At 38.1% G+C, this 19,848-nt stretch overlaps 1 protein-coding gene across 4 annotated transcripts in view; it reads left to right on the top strand.

Annotated features, from left to right (window-relative positions):
• LOC118736949 (protein artichoke) overlaps positions 1-16,110 on the top strand; it is a 32,023-nt gene extending 15,913 nt beyond the window's left edge. For 3 of the 4 annotated variants that reach the window (XM_036467119.1, XM_036467117.1, XM_036467118.1), the window contains 7 exons: positions 4,221-4,354; positions 4,952-5,111; positions 10,354-10,617; positions 11,565-11,664; positions 12,436-12,725; positions 12,806-12,952; positions 13,021-16,110. In XM_036467119.1, coding sequence (XP_036323012.1) covers positions 4,221-4,354; positions 4,952-5,111; positions 10,354-10,617; positions 11,565-11,664; positions 12,436-12,725; positions 12,806-12,952; positions 13,021-16,053 — 4,128 coding nt within the window. In that variant the 3' untranslated portion in view covers positions 16,054-16,110. Of the gene's footprint in view, positions 1-4,220; positions 4,355-4,951; positions 5,112-10,353; positions 10,618-11,564; positions 11,665-12,435; positions 12,726-12,805; positions 12,953-13,020 lie in introns of those variants that run through there. The other variant, XM_036467120.1, reaches the window with a different exon arrangement.
• The last annotated feature ends 3,738 nt before the right edge of the window (positions 16,111-19,848 follow it).

Genomic DNA, 19,848 nt, shown 5'->3' with positions numbered 1-19,848 from the left:
GTTTCCTTTGGTAAGAAAAAAGAATGAACGGTCAACGAGTATTTTTTCTTCACAGCTGCATACTGATTTAAGAAATTTTTATTGAAGAAAATTTCTTTTCCACTTCTTGTTCCTCATTTTATATGAATTTTAAGTTTTTCTTGAGAGCTGTATTAGTGTCTTTAATGTGCAAAGCTGCTAAGTCCAAGTCCAAAGTCCAGGAATCGAACCCGCATCATCGATGTGCAAAGTTAGAAGCGCTAGCCACTGAGGTATGCACTCTTCATAAGCTCTTGTTGCTAATCCATTTCCTTATTCAACCTATTGCTATCAACTGAAACTGATTTGCCGCTATTTTACTTGACAGCGTGGTTGTTATTGTTAATTCTATACATTCATTTGCTTTATTGTATAGTTTCAGGCAGGCTCATCCCAAACTATTTATTTGTTGTGGCGGACTACCCCCCAATTCTATACACTTGACAAACTGTCAAGCATGACTATTTGTCTATCAATTTGCGCCTAAAACTATGTCGCAAAGATTTGCCTGCATAGTTTTAGGCGCAAATTTATAGACAAATAGTCAAGGTTGCACAGAATTGCGGTGTTAATATTTATTCCAGTAGTCTTATTGAGCTTTGTACCGCGATTTGTTTGTGAGAAGCGAAGGGCAAATGTAGTCAGATTTTTCGCGAATGCTTGGCTCATTGAAAGAGTACAGGGTACTTTCATGCGCGTACGTACGTTCTTTCCACAGTCTAAGTTCCCCCGACCTCAGGGCACTCTGTGAAGCACTTTATTTATTAGAGCTTGGAAGCCGCTTCTGTTGTTTACCAGACGAAAAGAATGATTGAACCGTAGATCCTCCGAGTAAAGACCAGTCTCCTGCAAGGGCACATAAATCTTTGTATTAATTTTTCCCAATTTATTTGCTTACAAAGGAGATGTCTATATGTAATTTTAGGCAACCTTCGATCAGCATATTGTTTTTTTGCTAGAGTTTTTCTTAGGAGAGTCGTTTGCCAAAGATTGCCACTCAAACTTTGAATCGGCACTCAAAGAATGGCTCCTTGCTTACATATTTGTTCATATTTTTTTCTCCAAAATGAACCTTCTCCTTCTTGCTTAAGCAATTAACATTTAAATACATATCGCACAACGTCAGAAAATGCGAACTATTTCTTAGCACGTGATATCATATGGGCAAGGGAGACTTTACCATAGGCTTTTTTTCCTAAGTATTTGCTGAAAGGTAAATAAAAGGCCTGTGTGTATTTTTGGCGCATAGTTTCAAAACAGGCCAAATATTGAGTTACGCCTCTTTCGAAGACGGTGCGCGATATGTACTTAGTGTGTCCTAACAGTTTTTAACACACAAAATGGTTAAATTTTGAAATTTTTTTTGTTATGACCCGCGTCCGTCAGTTCATTGCATTTGCGGTGGCTTCACATACATATCACGCTAGTACTCGAAACGCTTCAATTGTGAACATCCACCGGCTATTATTCGAGTATTTCAAGCGCGAAATGTTTTGCATCACAATTACGAACATATATATATGTATGTATGTATGTATGTATGTATTTACACTTACAAATCTATGTTCTCTGCGTTCAACTAGTTTCCATTTTTATGGCTTATGTAAATTTCCGAAAGCATCCTCAACTCATAAATACCGGTTGCGTGCCTATTTTTTGGTGTTTAATTTATTTTATTTTTTTTTTATGAAATTGTGCAGACTTGTGAATATTTATGCATGTAGGTGCGGAGGCAACACCTTCGCTTCAATGATTATTTCGGCTACCAAAATTTTAAGTGCTTGTGTAAAAATATCTTCAACGTAAAAATATTTGGTGCACAATTTATGAGCATACACGTGCAAAGGCTGGTTTGAGATTTATGCTTACATGTTAATTTACTTACTTTTTTTTGCTTTTTAGTTTAATATTTCACACTTTCGAACTGAGGTATTTTTAAGTTTTTACACAGTTACAGAAATTGGTATTCTATTCAGATGGTTTGCGAAGTATCTTAGGCCCAAAAATTTGTTGAGAAAATATCCTTCTTGAGTTCGGAAGATATCATTCTTCCATTTGCCCGATGAAGGCACTCACCTAGTTAGATCTTCCGAGATAAAGGACAACATCAGTTTTGTCTACCTACAGCTCCTCGATACCCAGCAGTTTCTGATGGTGGCTTCGGTGGCCAATTGTGAGATTGCTATAACTGTTTGAAGTCCGAGAAATACTTGTTCTGAGCCCTTTCTAGCCAAATGTTCGAGTCTCTCATAGCCAGGTTCTGCCGTCTGACCGGGCTACCAGCACTTTTCCAAAGAGAGGAGTGAATTTTGTCCCTCTTACCGCATATAACTGCATTAAGGTAGTACAAGGCGATCGATATGCAGATACTCCACGCTATTGATCGGCAGCTTGCTCCAAGCCACTGATGGCCGACATAATTAATTTGTATTATCCGAGTGATGTAAATCTACCGGATTTCTAAGAGCATGTAATGAAGAGCTTCCCTACAAGTACTTATGGGCCTGAAGCATTTAGGGTTAGCGTAGTCGTCCGATACAAACCGCATGGATAAAGCAAGCAAGTGCAAGAGACGCTCAGTGGTCTGAGAGTGACAGAAAGTACCAAGTTCGCAATGTCTCGAAACAGACAACTAAGTGGTTGGCTCGACTCTAGGCATGCCTGGTAACACGATCTAAAGATTACCAGTGGTATTCAAAGGGCGCTTTTTGTCGGTGTTCAATGGATCACGGATTCAACAGTGGTAATTAAATTACCGGTTTTTATTAAATTATTTTCATCTTTAATGCCAAGTTCAATAGTATTTATACCCGGCTTCCCATATAAACGGTTTTCATTATGTTTCCTACTCCTCTCAGTGTTGCAATGACTTTATGGAAAGTGTAACTGCTTTGCGCCATAAAGCTATTGCGATAACAGCGTTCATTAATCCTTGGGAAACTAGTCAAACAAATTCCAGGTGCTGGAATCTGCTAGCCTTGTGTTTATCTTTCATAGACTAGACGCTTCTCATTGGCAGATTACCAAACAAGCTGTGACAAAAAGTAGTAATTGAGATGCAGATGAAGAAGTACAAAAAGTGCCATCAGGTGGCGACTACATTAAAGAGTAGATTTGGTAGATGTTATCCGAATTTAGTAAAATTTGATTTTTATACAAATATAATTTTTATGATTTTGATCATCTTTCAAGGGTTTCTGTTTAAAACTGATCGCTGATCTGAAGTCAGATTTTAAAAATGTAAAATGGCGCATCCACTTATGGCGGACACTAAAAAGGAAGAAATCAGTAAATTTTATTAAAACAGCGTATTTTGGGGTTTTTAGGATCGCTGATAATGAAACTCGAAACTAAATTTTCGAAATGACAATTGATTTGGGCATACTTTTAAAAGAAAGTGAGTTCAGAGATGGTAGTGTCAGATAATTGCATTTGTATGGTTAAAGTAAAGTAATTTAAAAAAGAAACGACCTGATCTAAAAAATGGTATACAGATCCGTAGTTCAAATGTTTCAGTTTTTTTTTGTGTCTTTTTAAAATTTGAGAGTTTTCTTATACATATCTTATGTTTTGATATACGATTTATTTATTAAACAGGTGAGTAAAAATTACTTGTATTACTTACCTCTTCATATCTGGTATATATTTTTTTCATTAAACAAATAAGGGCAAGCTAAAAAAAAAAATTATAATTGTTGAATATTTAATTAAAATTTTCCTGGTCAGGATTGTTTCAGGTAGCCCACTCGCGCCAACGTTAAATTTCAAACAAAATTTATTCCATCCATTAAAAAGATAGGTGCAGGTCGTGCCTTATTCGGATATTAGGCTAATTAAAAAGTGCTTTTATTCGATTTTTTTACCTTACATGTCGAATTGCCCTTAGCAGCATTAAAGGGTTTTGACAGATTTCCCATATTTCTTCTCTTTGAACCGTTACCTTGAACTATACTAGTTTACAAGCAATAAATATTTACATACATACATGTAGGTAATAGCCAAATAAGGCATATTTCAAATCAAATTAACAGCATTGCCTACATACATACATACATACATACATACATATGTAGTAAATATATAATTAGATGCACACCTTATTTGTTAAGTTTAGTTTATTAGTTTGATAATTAGTACACATCTGTGTATACATACATAAATATATTCAAAACTATTATTATTTGTTTCTTTTTTTCTTGCAGATGCAGCACCCACACAGTCATCTGAGACGAATACGGCATCTGAACATCTTTCTGCTGCTGTTGCTCTACTTGTCACAAATCAAAGCTTGGCGACCATGTCCAGAGCTCAGTCCGGCATTGCGGTTACCCTGCAGGTGAGTCAGACATATGCACATACATATGTACATATTTAAGACTACATACACACATAGTTGAGTAATGTGAACATGCACAGATTTTTAATATATATATGCAAATGTCCCCGTAGAAAAACAGATAGTGGAGGTCAGATAAAAAATAAAATTTTTTCAATGGCCCTTGTTTAGTTGCTTACTGAGGAGTCTGACTTTAATATTACTATAAAATTATTTGATAAGCTGCGTGAAATTTTCCTGCAGGCATGCCTTTATTTTTGTGTGCGTCCATGTTCACGTATTTATGGGCAAATACAAATTAAAAAGAATCTCAGCCGCCAACAACCAGCTAAACGAGTATATTGGCCATTAATTTTCTATGATACTTTGAGCTAATGAAAAAGAATTCTACACACAATTGGAGAATTGATTTCCGCATACGCTGCCGATCGAATTTCAGTTGTGTGTGTGTGTGTGTTTTTTTCCTTTTTTTTTTTTCTTTTAATTTAATGTATATACTTATTTGGTTTTTTTTTTATTTTCTATTATCTTTTTATTTTCATTACCGATCGATATCTGCAATCAGCTAACTATATCATTTCGCTCATTTTTCCGCAGATGCAATGTGGTGCCATTCGCTTCGACGGGGCAGCTGGGCGCGGTTGCAATGGACTGCGATCGTGTCGTCTTCCATGGCGAGGCGCCGCAATTGCCGTATGGCGCGCCGATTGTCTCCTACTCGCAGCGCTACAGCGGCCAGCAAGTTTTGCCATCGCAGGTGAGTGGACCGACGATGAGTTAGTTAGTGCAACGTTGAGCTGGGCCTCAGGCAGCGGTGCAATTCAGCCCAACAGCCAACAACAAAAGTGGTCAATACGCAATCAACTGAAATTACCGTCTTCACATAAGTACTTCCATATGTATGAGTGCGTGTGCGTGTACATGCGGCTTGTAGCCTGTCAATTTAAATCATAATATTAAATTATTACAGACAAGCATTTTATGCTATTTATGTTTGTCGAAGTTTTTTTTTTTATCCACTGTTGCGCTTGGCGATGGGAATTCTTTCGGTGGGCAGAAAAATTCAAGTATTTCTTGTAATTGTTATAAATTCATTTAAACTTGATGGGCTTGTCAACATGTTGCAACCGCAGCAATACAATGACAAAAGTTTTGTAAAAAAGTTGCATACCAAAAACTGGATTTTTTATGTTGCGATTGCCACAATAATTATGGCAGCCCAACGAAAATGGCTAGCTTTCGAGTAATGAACAAAGAAAAGACTAGAAGAAACAATGCAAAAATATTGCACGCTCTGTATTTATGTCTGTATAATGCAATTTTCGATTCAAGCCAAGGTTAAACAACGGCTTCCAGTCGATTTCGTTTTTTTATGTTTTCCCATTGTGCTTTCCGGCGAGTTGAATGCTCCGCCAATGACCTCGGCAATTAAACGTTTCCGTGCGTATATTGATAGGGAGTGCTAAGTAGCCGCAAGTATAATTTTATTAGCCACTGTTGGAAAAATTACAGAAATTACAATTAAGGAAATTATGATTGAGGAGAGCACGGACTGTGTTCGCAGTAGTTACTGATATAAAATTGGCCATTCAGTGAGAGGAATAAATAAGTGACGCGCATACGAATACATCCCTCTCCGGATGTTTGGAAGATGTTCATTAATGGGCTTAATGGGCATTAATGTAGCTTCTGTCGACTTGAAAATTTTTCAATATTTTTTAACGATCTCTTCTCACTTTTCTCTTTTGTGTGGAGACCTCATAAGGGCCGATTACTCATTGTTTGGTTAATAAAAGCATAGACAGACGGCAACGTTGATCCGGATTAACGGATCTGATCAAAATTGCGCCTTAACAGATGGCAGTAATGCGTATTTACGAGCCCCGAGGTCGTAGGTTCGAGTCCCACGGCTGGTAGAATATTCATTTATTTTTTTTATTCATTCAATTATAAGTTCTATATTTTTTAATGTTGTTTTTAGTTAGTTGTTTTTGACTTTTTTAGTAAAATTAAACTCTAAAAATTCAAATTAACTAATGACAAAGTAAAAAATGTGAAAAAAATAAAAAATCCGAAAATAAAATAAAGTAAAATTAAATATATATATCAAATAAAATTAAAAAAATAAAAGAAATGATATAAACAAATTTTTTTTTGCGATCGCTCCGACCGAGGATCGAACGTGGGACCTGCAGGTTTGTAGTAGTCAACTCTCACCACTCGGCTACCGCGGATGAAGGAAGCAGCTGCTTTTTTTGCTCAGGGAGCGTAGATCACAAAGAAAATGCAAATTTAGTATGGACATATACCTTGTCGTCGGTAATGCAGTCACCGTATTAATTCAAATAAGTTCTTATTCAATGTAAATTGGATTCCTATCTGAATTAGTACGGTGACTGCATTACCGATGAAAATGTATATGTCTATGCTAGATTTGTATATTCTCTGTATTCTACGCTCTCTGAGTTTTGGTCAGTGTTGTCAGCTAAAATTCCCCTAATCCGAGTTAAGTTTGGGAATTAGCTCTAGGACCTAATCCGGATCAACTGCAGTTAATTCACGAGATAATTCCCTAACTACATATTAAACATTGTTATCGACTCCCTGTTATATATTATGGTGTCGATCACATCGATAAAAATGTTTAACCTTCCGTTGGTGTTAACCAGATAATGAGAAACTGGTCCTAAATTTACTCAACTTCAGGTTAAATATCGTTATCGACGTGTTTTAATCCATAACATATAACAGGATATCGAGAATTTCGATAATGATATTTAACCTGTGGTTAGTGTCGCTGTTATTAAATCTACGTACTATAAAGCTAGGTGTCCTGTCCTTCATAACGGAAAGGTGACTGTGACGTTCAAAGTGTACAGTGGAGTTCGACAAGGCTGCCTGCTCTCATTAAGTACAGAATCGAGATCTAAATGCGAATGAATTAAAGCAATAAATGCAACTCTATTTTGCGCTATTTGCGAATCGAAATGCACTCGCAATTATTGCAGCCGCATTGTCAAAGATGCCGCTGATGTTTTCTCACTCTCAATTATTGCATTTCGAAAGCAAAACTTTAGCAATTACGATCGGCAGAAGTTTATAATGATTGCGTAGTTACGTGATTTGATGCAGTTTAAATATACATATGTACACTTTTAAAATTTTACCAAGAGCAAGTGCAATCAGCCTTCAACTTTTTCTCATATTACAGTACATTCAAATGTGTGTATGAATGTATGTGTGAACAAACTTGTTGGAATGTGAACATGTACATATGTACATATGTATGCATGTACTTTTATGCTAAAGCATGTTTCTCATGCAAACAACCAACATTTGCTTTATAACACTTTCACTGATAGCCCGCCATCGAGTGCGACAAGAAAGCGCCAAATATCTGATAAACAGCTGGGATTGCAAAAAAAAATTTTGCCTCAAAATACAAAAAGTACAACAAAAAAAGATACGATTCAAAATCTGAAATAGACAATCGGCACAATGACACTGAACTATTCTCAGGCCAACGTCAACCCCAACGCCAACGCCTGCATACTGAAGTAATTTTCTCATTTTGCCAGCCAATGTATTTAATTGCAAACCACTCGAAACAGCAGCAAAATAATCAATAATAGAACCTGTATGATGGAAAGTTGCTTTGATGTATGGCAGCAGAAAAAATGATTTTTGCAGCCGTGCCTTGCCCTAAGCAACAGCCTTGGCGGCAGCAGCAGCAGCAGCTAATACTTTCGATGTTATTAGCGTAATTTGAAATTTGCGTTTGTCATTGTTTGCAGACTTTTTCCTTTTGTACTTATTATACATACTTGTACATGGACCACTTGCAAAATACTTATGATTTGGAATCAGCGAAGAAAGTGAAATTCGCTTCGAAATTTTTTTTTTTGCTTTGTTCCAGTATTAGTTCGTTCATATTTTTCGCTGCACTTGGTTGGTTTTTTTTTTGTCATTAGCTTTTTTGCAGCACAAATTTCCACTATCGGGGGCGTTACTCGAGTTGGCAGTATTATTATTGTAGCTGTTTATGTTATTATGACGTATAGTTATAACTTGTTTTATGCCGCAGCAGCATGGCGTGTGACCATAATTTTCTAACTTCAATTGTTGTTAGTCGTCTCAAAAGCTCTCACCAAAATGAGAAGTATGTCGTCTTATTCAAATATCTTCATAAATATTTATGCACTACGTGCGGTGTATTCCATTTAAATCTTTTAGCCAAAGATTTTTAAACCAAACTGAGATTCGTGGTTTGTAATGGCACAGATAAGAACTAAGATGTTTTCAAAAATTTTAGTTAAAACAAAGGTTTTAAGCAAAACAATTTTCCGTTGTAGATATTTAATTTTTTTTTACCACTTTCTATTTTTGCTTCAACTTTAAAAACCGCTGTCGTAGCCACTTTTGGAAAAATTGTTTTATTGTCTACGCAGTTGCACATGTCCTGATTTTATCCCAGCGTTCGTAGAGCTGCCTTGAGGCCCATCTGGTAAAGAATAGTCCACAAGTAAGTAAGGGCACTGCAATTATTTCTTTCCCTCGTGGGACTGACTCGAGGGTGCCTTTCTTGACCAACTCATACGTAAAGCAAATTTCCAACAAAGTGACCTGGTGCCATATAAGTCTGACTATCAAATAATTAGACTCAACTGAAAAACTGAGATGAGGCATTCCCATGCTGAATTTGAGTTACCGACACCTTGATTAACGCACTGCTATTCGATTAGATGTTCACCTCCTTTGGTATAGTAGTTTTGTTTAGTTTATTGACAGTCAGACAGCCATACAGACATACTCTATGTCCGTTGTAGCTTGTACGATGACAATAGGAAGACCAGCTATGGCCAAAACGAAAGAGCTGACAAACCCGCCAAAAATGGTGTTCTTATAGATGCCTAAATAACGACAGACATACAAATTACTGTACAATAAATCAAACTTCCACACGATCAGTTCAGACAGAGTGTGGATACGCAGGATTGGTTGGGCAAATACTAGTCATATAGTTCGTACGACAGAGGCGCCGTACTTCTGGTGAGCTGCTTACGTTCGAGTAAAGTTTTGTATACTGCTTTATTTTAGTTAGCAGTGTGACTCGGCAATCTGAGCAGATATTCGCTACATCTGAGTTTAGCCGAAACTGGTCTCTTTCTGCATTCCGGTTTCGTCTTTAATGAATGGCAGCGGTATCCCTCCTAAAACTATGTTTTTCCTACGGTTGCTGAAGCTCGTCCTGACAGTTTCGGTACGGCTCAATATCTTTTCTCTGGCCGTGCAGTTGCCATCTCACATGTCGAGAGGTGGAACGTTTCGAGGCAGAGAGGTACATTTCTTCACTTCGTGTCGCTCGTTCCTGCCGTTACACCAATTTTGCGGTGGTCTAATTAGAAGCGACCGGTTCGGTAACCAATCAGGTATCACCACCTACAAAAATGTATTGTTTGGTGAGGATTTCTACCGGTGGCGTCATTTGTCCTTGAAGCGAGCGCGACATATCGATGATAACTAATTTCTGTTGTATTAAATTGAGCGATATACGACATTTGATTCCGGACGACGCTACATGTAGACACCACAATGGACATTCGGGAAGAACGATTTCAGGGTGTGGTTGTCTCTCGCGACGTGACGTGAATTGGCTACAAATATCGTACGACTTCATCATGTGAGACTTTTACCTTGCAGTTTTCTGAAGTCAAAGATCTCTGCCAATAAACCGTAATCGATGGATGCTCCAAAAGACAAAATATGGCAGGCCGTCGCTTAAATTTAGCCTGATCTATTATCTACAAAGTTTCGTTAGCGCTCAACTCTTTTATATATATACAAATAAATCTCTCAACCTTATAATGTGTCCTATGATCAATGAGGTACTATATCAAATAATGTGTAGATCAATATCATAATAATTAAATATCTTATTATTTAGTTACTTATTTATACGCAATATTTTGTAATCAATGGCTTCACTTTTTATCCAACAGAGCTTTGGCACACTAAAACTACCTATCGAGGAGTTGGATCTATCGAATAATCTTATACGCCGCATACCAGAGAAATCGTTCCTTGGTCTCAAAGAATCACTCACAGAATTACGTTTGGCGAATAATCTACTTGGCGATAGCTTGAATCCGATCTTTTCTACAGCTGAATTTCATCCATTGAAAAATCTGAAAACACTCGATTTATCCGGCAATAAAATCAAATCGATCGAAGAGGGGCTGCTCAAAGGCTGTGTAGACTTAAAGGTGGGTGAACCAGCGACACATTACATAACTACAATATACTGTCAATAGATTGAGTAGTGTGAGTTAACGAATGAACATAACTGTACATATGTATGTTACGTAACATGCATACGACTTATTGCAATAAAAAGTCGCTTACACATTCCAGTCACATTGTTTTGGCAAGAGTTGGTGAACTCTTCGTATACCTACATACATGTCCAATGTAAATACTCACCCATTGTATGTATGTATGTATGTATGTATGTAAGTGCACGTGCCATCATAAATAGTCGATCGGTTAGTTTATTAGTTGACACATTTGCTATGAGCAACTGTGGTGCATTGCAAACGCAGATGCCATTTTAAGTAGCGTTTTTAAATGCATGAGCGTCCATACAATCGTAATATGGCCACCTTGGCTGAGTGAGCTGAAGAGCAATGCTTTTCAATAATTTATACACATACATACATACATTGTTGACTAACAAGTTGTGGTTTGGAAATTTATGTGCGAAGTGCGAAATTCGCGGTGTTAGTGAGCATTTTTGATGCGCAGGTAAAATTTTAAGTGCCGTTTTCTCAACTACTAGGTTTTAAAGTTTATCTGCCCTTCAAACACATTTTTTGAGAATGAAATTTATATTTAAATAGCAAATAAATTTTAAAATTTACTTGAGAAAACGATCCTAAGACTGCTAGGGATGAAAGCTACACTCACAAAATAGTCTTCCAAATATATTTCCCTCAACACATTGTAACTACATATAACCAAATCATGTGTTGATCAAAATATATTTAGTTGACGTAACTAAACTCTTTTCTCAGTGTAATTGAAAGTTTATTTGTGCTCAAATTAACTTATCCGGCTAATATAATTACTCAACGAAATTTTTTAAATTATTGGAAATAACTTATAATTTTATCACATCTAACCGATTGAACTTGCTTCTACCCTCCAATTACAGGATTTCTATGTGGATCGTAACTGTCTCTCTGAAGTGCCAACCAATTCACTTAATGGACCAAATGCGCTGCGACATCTCTCCTTACGTCACAATCATATCAGTAAGTTTAAACTGTGACACAGTGAATCTATTTTTAAATAGTCGTAATAAGGAATATCGGCTGCGGTAAACGTTAAAGCAAATAAGCACGGAATGCTTTGGTGGTGGGTCTCAATGATATGAAAAATCTCTTGTAGGACTTTTCGGATTAAATTGAAAGTCCAACGCCATATTTTGCAAAAAATACTGTACTCACCTTACCATTTCTAAAATAATATATTTCAAAAGACAAGCTGACAAGGTTATCTTTAGAAAAAAAAAAAAAAGAAAGTTGATAGAAATATTATAAAAACTATTGTTGTTTTGTCAAATCTCACGCTAGTACACTAAACTAAAATAGTCAGTGCATTAAAATGTTGTGACCCTGTATATATCGACGAATATAATTTCTCTTCAAACATATCGAGCCCTAACCGCCAAAAGGTCGTAAGCGACAACATATTCGATTTTCTGTGCTGTCTTTGACAGAAATCGATTACCTATTTACCACCATACGCACCAGCTGTCAGAATTTCAAAGTCCTACGAAGTGCGGTAAAAAGATTAAAAAAAAACGCGCGTCAAACCAAAAGTATGTACAAACATACATTCGTACTTTTGCCCTCGAGTACATTCAAACCCGCCGTTATAACTGTTATTTACGAATCGCCACAGAACACCTGCGCAAGCACTATACTTTTCTTAATAATTTTATTTTATTTTTTCTTTACACAACTTCCTATTCTGACCACCACCACCATCGCTACTGATAAAACAAAAACCAAAAACAACAGCTACACTTCTTTACGAAGCTTTCATTGCGCAGCCGCAACTTGAAATCGTCGATCTACGCTACAACGAAATAAAAACAATCGAGGGTCTGGCGTTTCAAGGCTTGCGCGCCATACGCGAAATAAAACTGGCCGGAAATCGTATTACCAATTTGAATAGTGACGTTTTTGAGCGTGTGCCCACCTTGCAAAAACTAGATCTCTCCGAAAATTTCATAACTCAGTTTCCAACTGCATCGCTGGCGGCCATCGGTAATCTGAAATCACTCAATCTGTCCTCGAATATGTTGCAGGTGTGTTCGGTGTGCAAATTTGTTTATTTGATTGATCTTTTTGATCTCTTTTCATGTTACATACATTTGTATATGTTTAGCGCTTGGATTATACGCACACGCAAGTGATCAAGACATTGGAAGTGTTTGACTTGAGTCGCAACGGCATCACTACTATACCGCCGGGCACGTTCCGCGACTTGGTCGCACTCAAATACCTGGACTTGAGTTTGAATTCACTGCGCACTGTAAGTGGATTGCCACATTATTTACCACCACAACTTTTTCAAATTCTACCCTATAACTCTTCCCTTAGATTGAGGACGATGCGCTGGAGGGTCTGGATAACCTGCAAACCCTTATCATACGCGACAATAATATTTTACTCGTCCCCGGCAGCGCCCTGGGTCGCCTACCGAGCTTGACCACCTTGCATTTGGACTTTAATCGCGTAGCCGCACTTTCTACCGAGATTCTTGGTTCTATTCAAGCGGAGGATATAACCACATTAACACTGGCGCGCAATGTAATACGCGAGCTGCCTTCGGCTAGTTTTCAGACATTCGCTAATCTACGTACACTAGATCTATCAGGCAATTCGCTGGCTGTCATTACAGCTGACATCTTTCTGGGCTTGGATCAATCGTTAAACGAGCTGAAGCTTTCGCAGAATCGCTTAACTGGCTTGGGCACTGCGCCGCTCGCTTTGACTGAACTGCGCAGTCTTGACCTGAGCGGAAATAACCTTGCAGATGTGCCACGCAACATATTTCAGGGCTTGGATAATTTGCAGTACCTGAATCTTAGCGGAAATCATCATTTGGCACCCGTGCCGGCAGCCCTCATTCGCCCGCTCTCACGGCTACAGGTCATCGATCTCAGCCATTGTGCTCTCAAGCAAATGTCCGGTGATCTTTTCGCTACACTGCAGGACCTCAAGCACATCTATCTCAACAACAATAATTTGCAAGAAATCAACGACGGCAGCTTTGTTGACCTGTGGAATATCACCTCACTTGATTTGTCCAATAATCAAATCACCTCCATACGCCCGGGGGCTTTTGTTAATGTAATGCACATAAAGCGCCTCAATTTGCGCGGCAATCAGTTATCTGCATTCAAGGGAGAGTTCTTCAATACCGGCACGGGTTTAGAGGAACTCGACATCTCGAACAATCATCTCAGCTACCTGTTTCCCTCTTCGTTCCGCATCCATCCGCGTTTACGTGAAATTAAGGCAGCAAATAATAAGTTTAGTTTCTTCCCAGCCGAACTCATCTCAACTCTGCAATATCTTGAACATGTCGACCTCTCTCACAATCATCTCAAGTCGATAGAAGAGTTGGACTTTGCACGTTTACCACGCCTACGTTCGCTGCTCGTTGCATACAATCAGCTAGACATGCTCAGCGAGATGGCCTTCCACAATTCCACACAGCTGCAGATTGTCGACTTGTCCCACAATTACTTAGATCGCATCGGCGAGCGTACTTTTGAGGGATTGGTGCGTCTGGAGTTGCTTAATCTCGAAGGTAATCAACTAACGGAATTGTCCGATTTGATATTTGAGCGTTCGAAGTTGCAAATGCTAGAGAACATAAACTTGGCGAAAAACAAGTTCGAATATGCACCGCTGAATGCGTTGCAACGCCAATACTTCTTCGTCTCATCCGTTAATTTGAGCGGAAACAAAATTCGCGCTATTCCCGCGGACGACAGCATAATGGTCAATATCAAGGACCTTGACTTGTCGTACAATCCGCTTAGCGAAGGCGCTGTGCGTAACATACTCAATGAGCCAAAGACCGTGCGCGCACTTAACTTGGCTGGTACCGGCATCTCCCACCTCGAACCACTGGAGACGCCATTCCTGCAGTACCTCAACCTATCCCATAACAGCCTCAAAACCATCGATGCTGACATCTTCCAACGCACAACGCTGCTTGAAATATTGGATCTGTCGAGCAACCAGTTGGAAAGTCTGAACGAGCTTGCTGGTGCTTGGCCGAAGCTGCAGTCACTGCATACCTTGGATATTTCAAATAATAGTTTCGAAGTCATCTCCCAAGACAACTTCGAGAACTTAGAAATGCTGCGTGAATTGCGGCTCAAGAACTTACACCAAGTTAATCGCATCGAAAAAAGCGCTTTCAAACACGTACCGAACCTTGAAAAGCTGGAGGCCTATGATCTACCACTGCTAGGCTATCTGGACGTGCAAGGCATACTCGAGCTGCTACCTGGTCTAGAGGACATAGACTTGGAGGTGAAGGACTCTACCATTGGCACAGAGCAAATTCAGCCCGCTAAACATCCAAGACTCAAGTCTATAGGCATACGCGGTGACCGCCTCAAGACCATATCATCGGGCACGCTGGCTGGCCTAAAAAGCAGTGACCTCACAATCAAACTACAAAACACCTCACTTACAGCGCTACCGCCTGCTTTGCTCTTCCCAGTGCCACGCTCTTCACACCTGACTCTTGATATCACCGGCTCCAAAGTCACTGTCTTAGTGCCGCAATTCCTTACCGCGCTAGAAGACCGCCGATCAAGTTTGCAACTTAAAGGACTTGCCTCAAATCCTATACACTGCGATTGCAATGCGCGCGCACTACGTCGTTGGTTGCCCAATTCGCATATGAGCAACGTCGAGTGCCAGTCGCCAGCTTTTGTGGCGGGCAAGAAACTCATCGAAGTCGGAGACGACGAACTGACTTGCGATTCACGTCGCATGACCTCGACAACGGCGCGTAGCACTTCACAATATATGCTGAAATCCTCTTCCCGCCTCGTAACACGTCCAACAACAACCACCACCGAAGAACCAATGATCATCTGGAGCTTGGAGCCCACACAAGCTCCGCCGATGAAAATCAAAACCAAGGCACCACTCATTAAAGCGCCATTAATGAGCAACGATGATACGCTTATTATCGGCATTGTTGGCGGCGTAGTTGCCTTCATTGCCATACTAATTATCATAATTTGCATTGTGCGACTGCGCATGAGCAACGTGGAATACCACAATGGACCTGCAATGATCGGTATACCGCCAATGCCAATGGGCCCGGGGAGCGTACCAATGAGCTTCAAGGGTGCACCCACCGCGCTCTACGCCGTACCACCGTATGCGGCACAAAGTTATGCCACCTTGCCCCATAAAGCGCCATCCATACATCAATCCACCCAGAATTTGTCGCAGCGCGCAGCACCGCAAAATGCCCAAAACTCATATTCGACAATGTCGCGTATGTCGTACTTTGGTGGCACACCGCAGCAGGCCTCGCCACAGTCTAATGGCCAACAGCCATACATTATCTATTCGGATGACAAGGTTTATAGATAAAAGCAAGAATTTACTCAGATGGTGCAAGCAAACAATTTGGTGTTCAATGAATGCTAGGCGGCTGATGGATCTTGCGTGCGACAGCTGCCACGGCCGTCGGCAATACCAACTTAGAAATAAAGATACATACATACAATTTCAGTCAGTTGTGTAACATTTACGCAACGTGTTTTTCTTTTTTTATGTATTTTATAACGTATTTTATGTTTAATTAAAATTTTGTTTTTCGAATGTAAAAGAATACATAATTGGCGGATGGTAAACTTGCCAGTTAAAATTATAGGCCTACGAAGGTAATTAAGTGTTCCACTGTAAGAATGCAGCTATGTGGCACTTATGTATTTTTTACTTTTATTCACAGTCAAAAACATATTTAATATTTTTTTTTTAGTGAGAGCTAACTAATTAAAAAATGAGAGTATACACATATTTAGTAGATAAAACCGATATTTCCAATACAATACTTCAGTTTACCAGCTCTAAGAAAAAATAACTCAATTGTAAATAGTATAAGACCGCAATACTTAGCTAAGGACAATATTTTTATTAAATGTTTTCGTAGAAAAATGGGGAAATTCATAGTGTACACGATTATGTCTTCGTTAATTTCTCCTTAAGTAACTTAAATAAAATATATTTTGTCTTAAGAATTTGTTGTATAGTACATAAATATGTATGTAACTCAAAAAATATGCAATATAAACATAACATAATATAAATGTATGAAATAAAAATTTAAAAAATTTAAAAACATAGTTGGCCGTAAATTTTTATCTTAAGCGGGCCAGGTTTGAAGCGAAAAACTGGAGGTTGCTAGCTGAAGTTCTATATGCATCTTACATCTAGCAAGAAGCTGAGCACCCTCAGTTGGAGTACTCAGAAAGTTCAAATTTCTTTTGGTTGTCTTGGTAAAAATATCTGCGCGGTTTTCTTTAGCCCCAAAAATGGGTTTAGGAGAATGGTATACAGAGGTAGCGCTTTTGCTAGGTGGTCCGCCTATTCATTGTCATCATGTCAACCATACTTGGCCCCCTGCTCGATAATAATGTGTTCTTGGTTACAAGGGTGTTTAAGGGACTGGAGCAATCAGTTCATGTTATTATCAAAGTGCAGATGTATTTCTAAGATTTTGTCTACAATTTGGTTGTCAAACATACTACAGCTGATCGTTTGACACATTTACCAGAATTTACCAGTAAAAAATCTTTGGATTAAAACTGGTAACTTCTGACAAAGAGAGAACCCCTTTTACTCTGTCATTTGTCCTCTCAGTTGCCAGATAACCGATTACGGGATCAATTTCCAGTAAAATCTGCTAAAAAATGGTAAGTTCGGGCTCATATGAGATCACAACTAATATTTGGCCATTAACGTAATGCGTTAGGTCTTTCATATTAACCTTTATATTTCCAAGTCGGAATTGTTTCGAACTTTCAATTTGAATTTTGAGGGAGCTAGTGCGACTAGAGCACTGACTGCATCAGCAAAGCAGGTCCGCAATGCTCCTGTTAGGCGAGTTGCTAAAATTTATTAAGCAGGGACCACATTATATGTACATTTGTACAGCTTTGTACATTTTGGCAGTCACGGAATGGTGTTGTCTAGAAATTTCTATCGAGAATGAGTTCAGCTCAACAAAAAATTTCCAAACAACCCCACCCTTTAAATGTCAAAATTTGCAAATCTTCAAATTATTTGATCTCTAAAATGTCAAATCTTTTTAATTTCGTTTTACAAAAATTCTAAATTGTCAAAGTATATTTGCATGTTAAACCTTTTTTAACCGACTTCCAAAAAAGGAGGAGGTTATCAGTTCGTCGGAATATTTTTTTTTTATGTATGTTACCGCATAACTTTGCACCACATCAACCGATTTCAATAATTCTTTTTGCAACGGAAAGGTAGTGTCTCAGAGGTGGTCCCATACTAATTTGGTTTAGATCCGATCATTGGATCATTAAATATATAGATATATATATATTTTTTTTAAGTCGGTTTTTTTTGCTAAAAATTACTTGTTAATACAAAACAAGGTATTGAAAATCATTTTTTTGGTTCGTTCGCTTAACTCAAGAGTTCAAATGCTGATTATGGAGCCTTGTAAAGGAACAAAAGGTGATAGAACCTTTAACTTCTGGCTGCTGGCTAGACAAGCTCTGACAAGCCGCTCCGATACAATGGTAAATTAGGAATTGTATGGGAATTCTGTTCGACAGTTCATTAGGCGGTCCAGAATAACTGGATAGTAGCTGTTTAGAGTGAGCTTTCCGTTGGTCTAGGCGCCTCGATAATTCTCTTTCCTTTCTTTATTTCCGGCCGGAACATCGTCTATCTTTAATGTTCCCCGAAGCATAGGACACGAGCAAAGGGGTTGCTAAAAGGCTTGCGGAACAGAGTCCAGGCATATAATCATTTCCGAGATTCCTGCTTCATAAGTTGAGTTTTTGAGTTATGAAATTTTTTTTATTAAAAGACTTTGGACAATGCAACAAGGTCACTTTTTCATTTTGCGAACAGTTGAGACTTCAAGGTCTAGTTCCCTGGTAGAAGTGACTACAAATCTGATGTGATAATATGCCCTTTAGCGGACAATGGCAAACCTCTGATTGAACCTGAGTCATGAAAAATGTCTCATTAAAGCCATTCGCTTTTCGAAAATAACACGAATTTTATTTGTTCGATAAAAAATAAATTGTTTAATTTGGATTTTTATTTTCCTGATCGTTTTTAATCGTTATAATGGAGAATGGGTTCTTTATGGTCTAAAAAATTTAATCTGAAAATAACGGTTATAAGAATCAAAAATTGCGAAAAAAATAAAAATTATAGAACAGCGGTTAAGTTTCGTCGGGAAAATATAAATCCCATTATAACAGTTAAATTCATATTTTTTATTATAAAGACCACAACCGTTACGGACCCTGGTAATAACATCAAGACGCACATCTCGAATTGAAGCGGAAGCTCGACCAAACAATTGACAAAATTGTGTTACAAAAATTTATGTATATTTTTGAACTAATATAAATACCTTCAGAATAATATTTTGTCTCTGTGCTGCAATACATTCCACCAAGAAAGTAGAACTTGTTGAGACTCTCGAATAAAACTAAATAAAGCCTCTCGACAATAATTACGAAACCCTGGACCTATCACCATATCTTTGAGTTTGGATTAATGCACCAAGAAACCTGTTAACGATCAGGACTTTTATAGAGTTGGCAATGCAATTGACTTTTCTAGGCCGAGCAAAGCAAACAAGTCTCTACTTGACCAAGACGTGGTGAAAACAGCGGCATAAATACAACTAAGCCTTTAAAATCGATCTACTTAGGTACAACTGTTCAAAGACCGAAGAAAAAGGAAAAGTCATTGAGCCGGACGGCCGAAGACCGATTAATATTTCAAAATTATTATTATTTTCTTGGTATAAATACGTAATTGTGATGAAGAATGAAACGTTCCTTTTTTTAAGTTGTTGCCTTATATATTTGTTTCCTTATATAATTTAAATGAAATCAATATTCTTTACATACTTTTACTTATTTTTTATATAGTACATACTTATTGTATATATTGTTTTATTGGAATTTATGTAGTAAAAAAGTATCTTTAAGCATTATTTTTATGAACAACAGTCTTTTCTTCAATTTTTTTTTTTCAATTTTAACGCAAATTACTTGCACCTTTATGGCTACACATTTGCGCTCATTTTTTATATGTACATATGAATATTATTATAAGAAAAGGACAAACGACAAATACAGATGCGTACAAATGGATAAATGAACAAAA

The sequence above is a fragment of the Rhagoletis pomonella genome, unplaced genomic scaffold, assembly GCF_013731165.1.
Source record: "Rhagoletis pomonella isolate Grant_MI unplaced genomic scaffold, Rhpom_1.0 Rhpom_scaffold_00004, whole genome shotgun sequence".
In the NCBI taxonomy this organism is placed as follows: Eukaryota; Metazoa; Arthropoda; class Insecta; order Diptera; family Tephritidae; genus Rhagoletis; species Rhagoletis pomonella.
The sequence above is the reverse complement of the archived record's forward strand: the minus strand, read 5'-3'. Positions and strand labels throughout refer to the sequence as shown.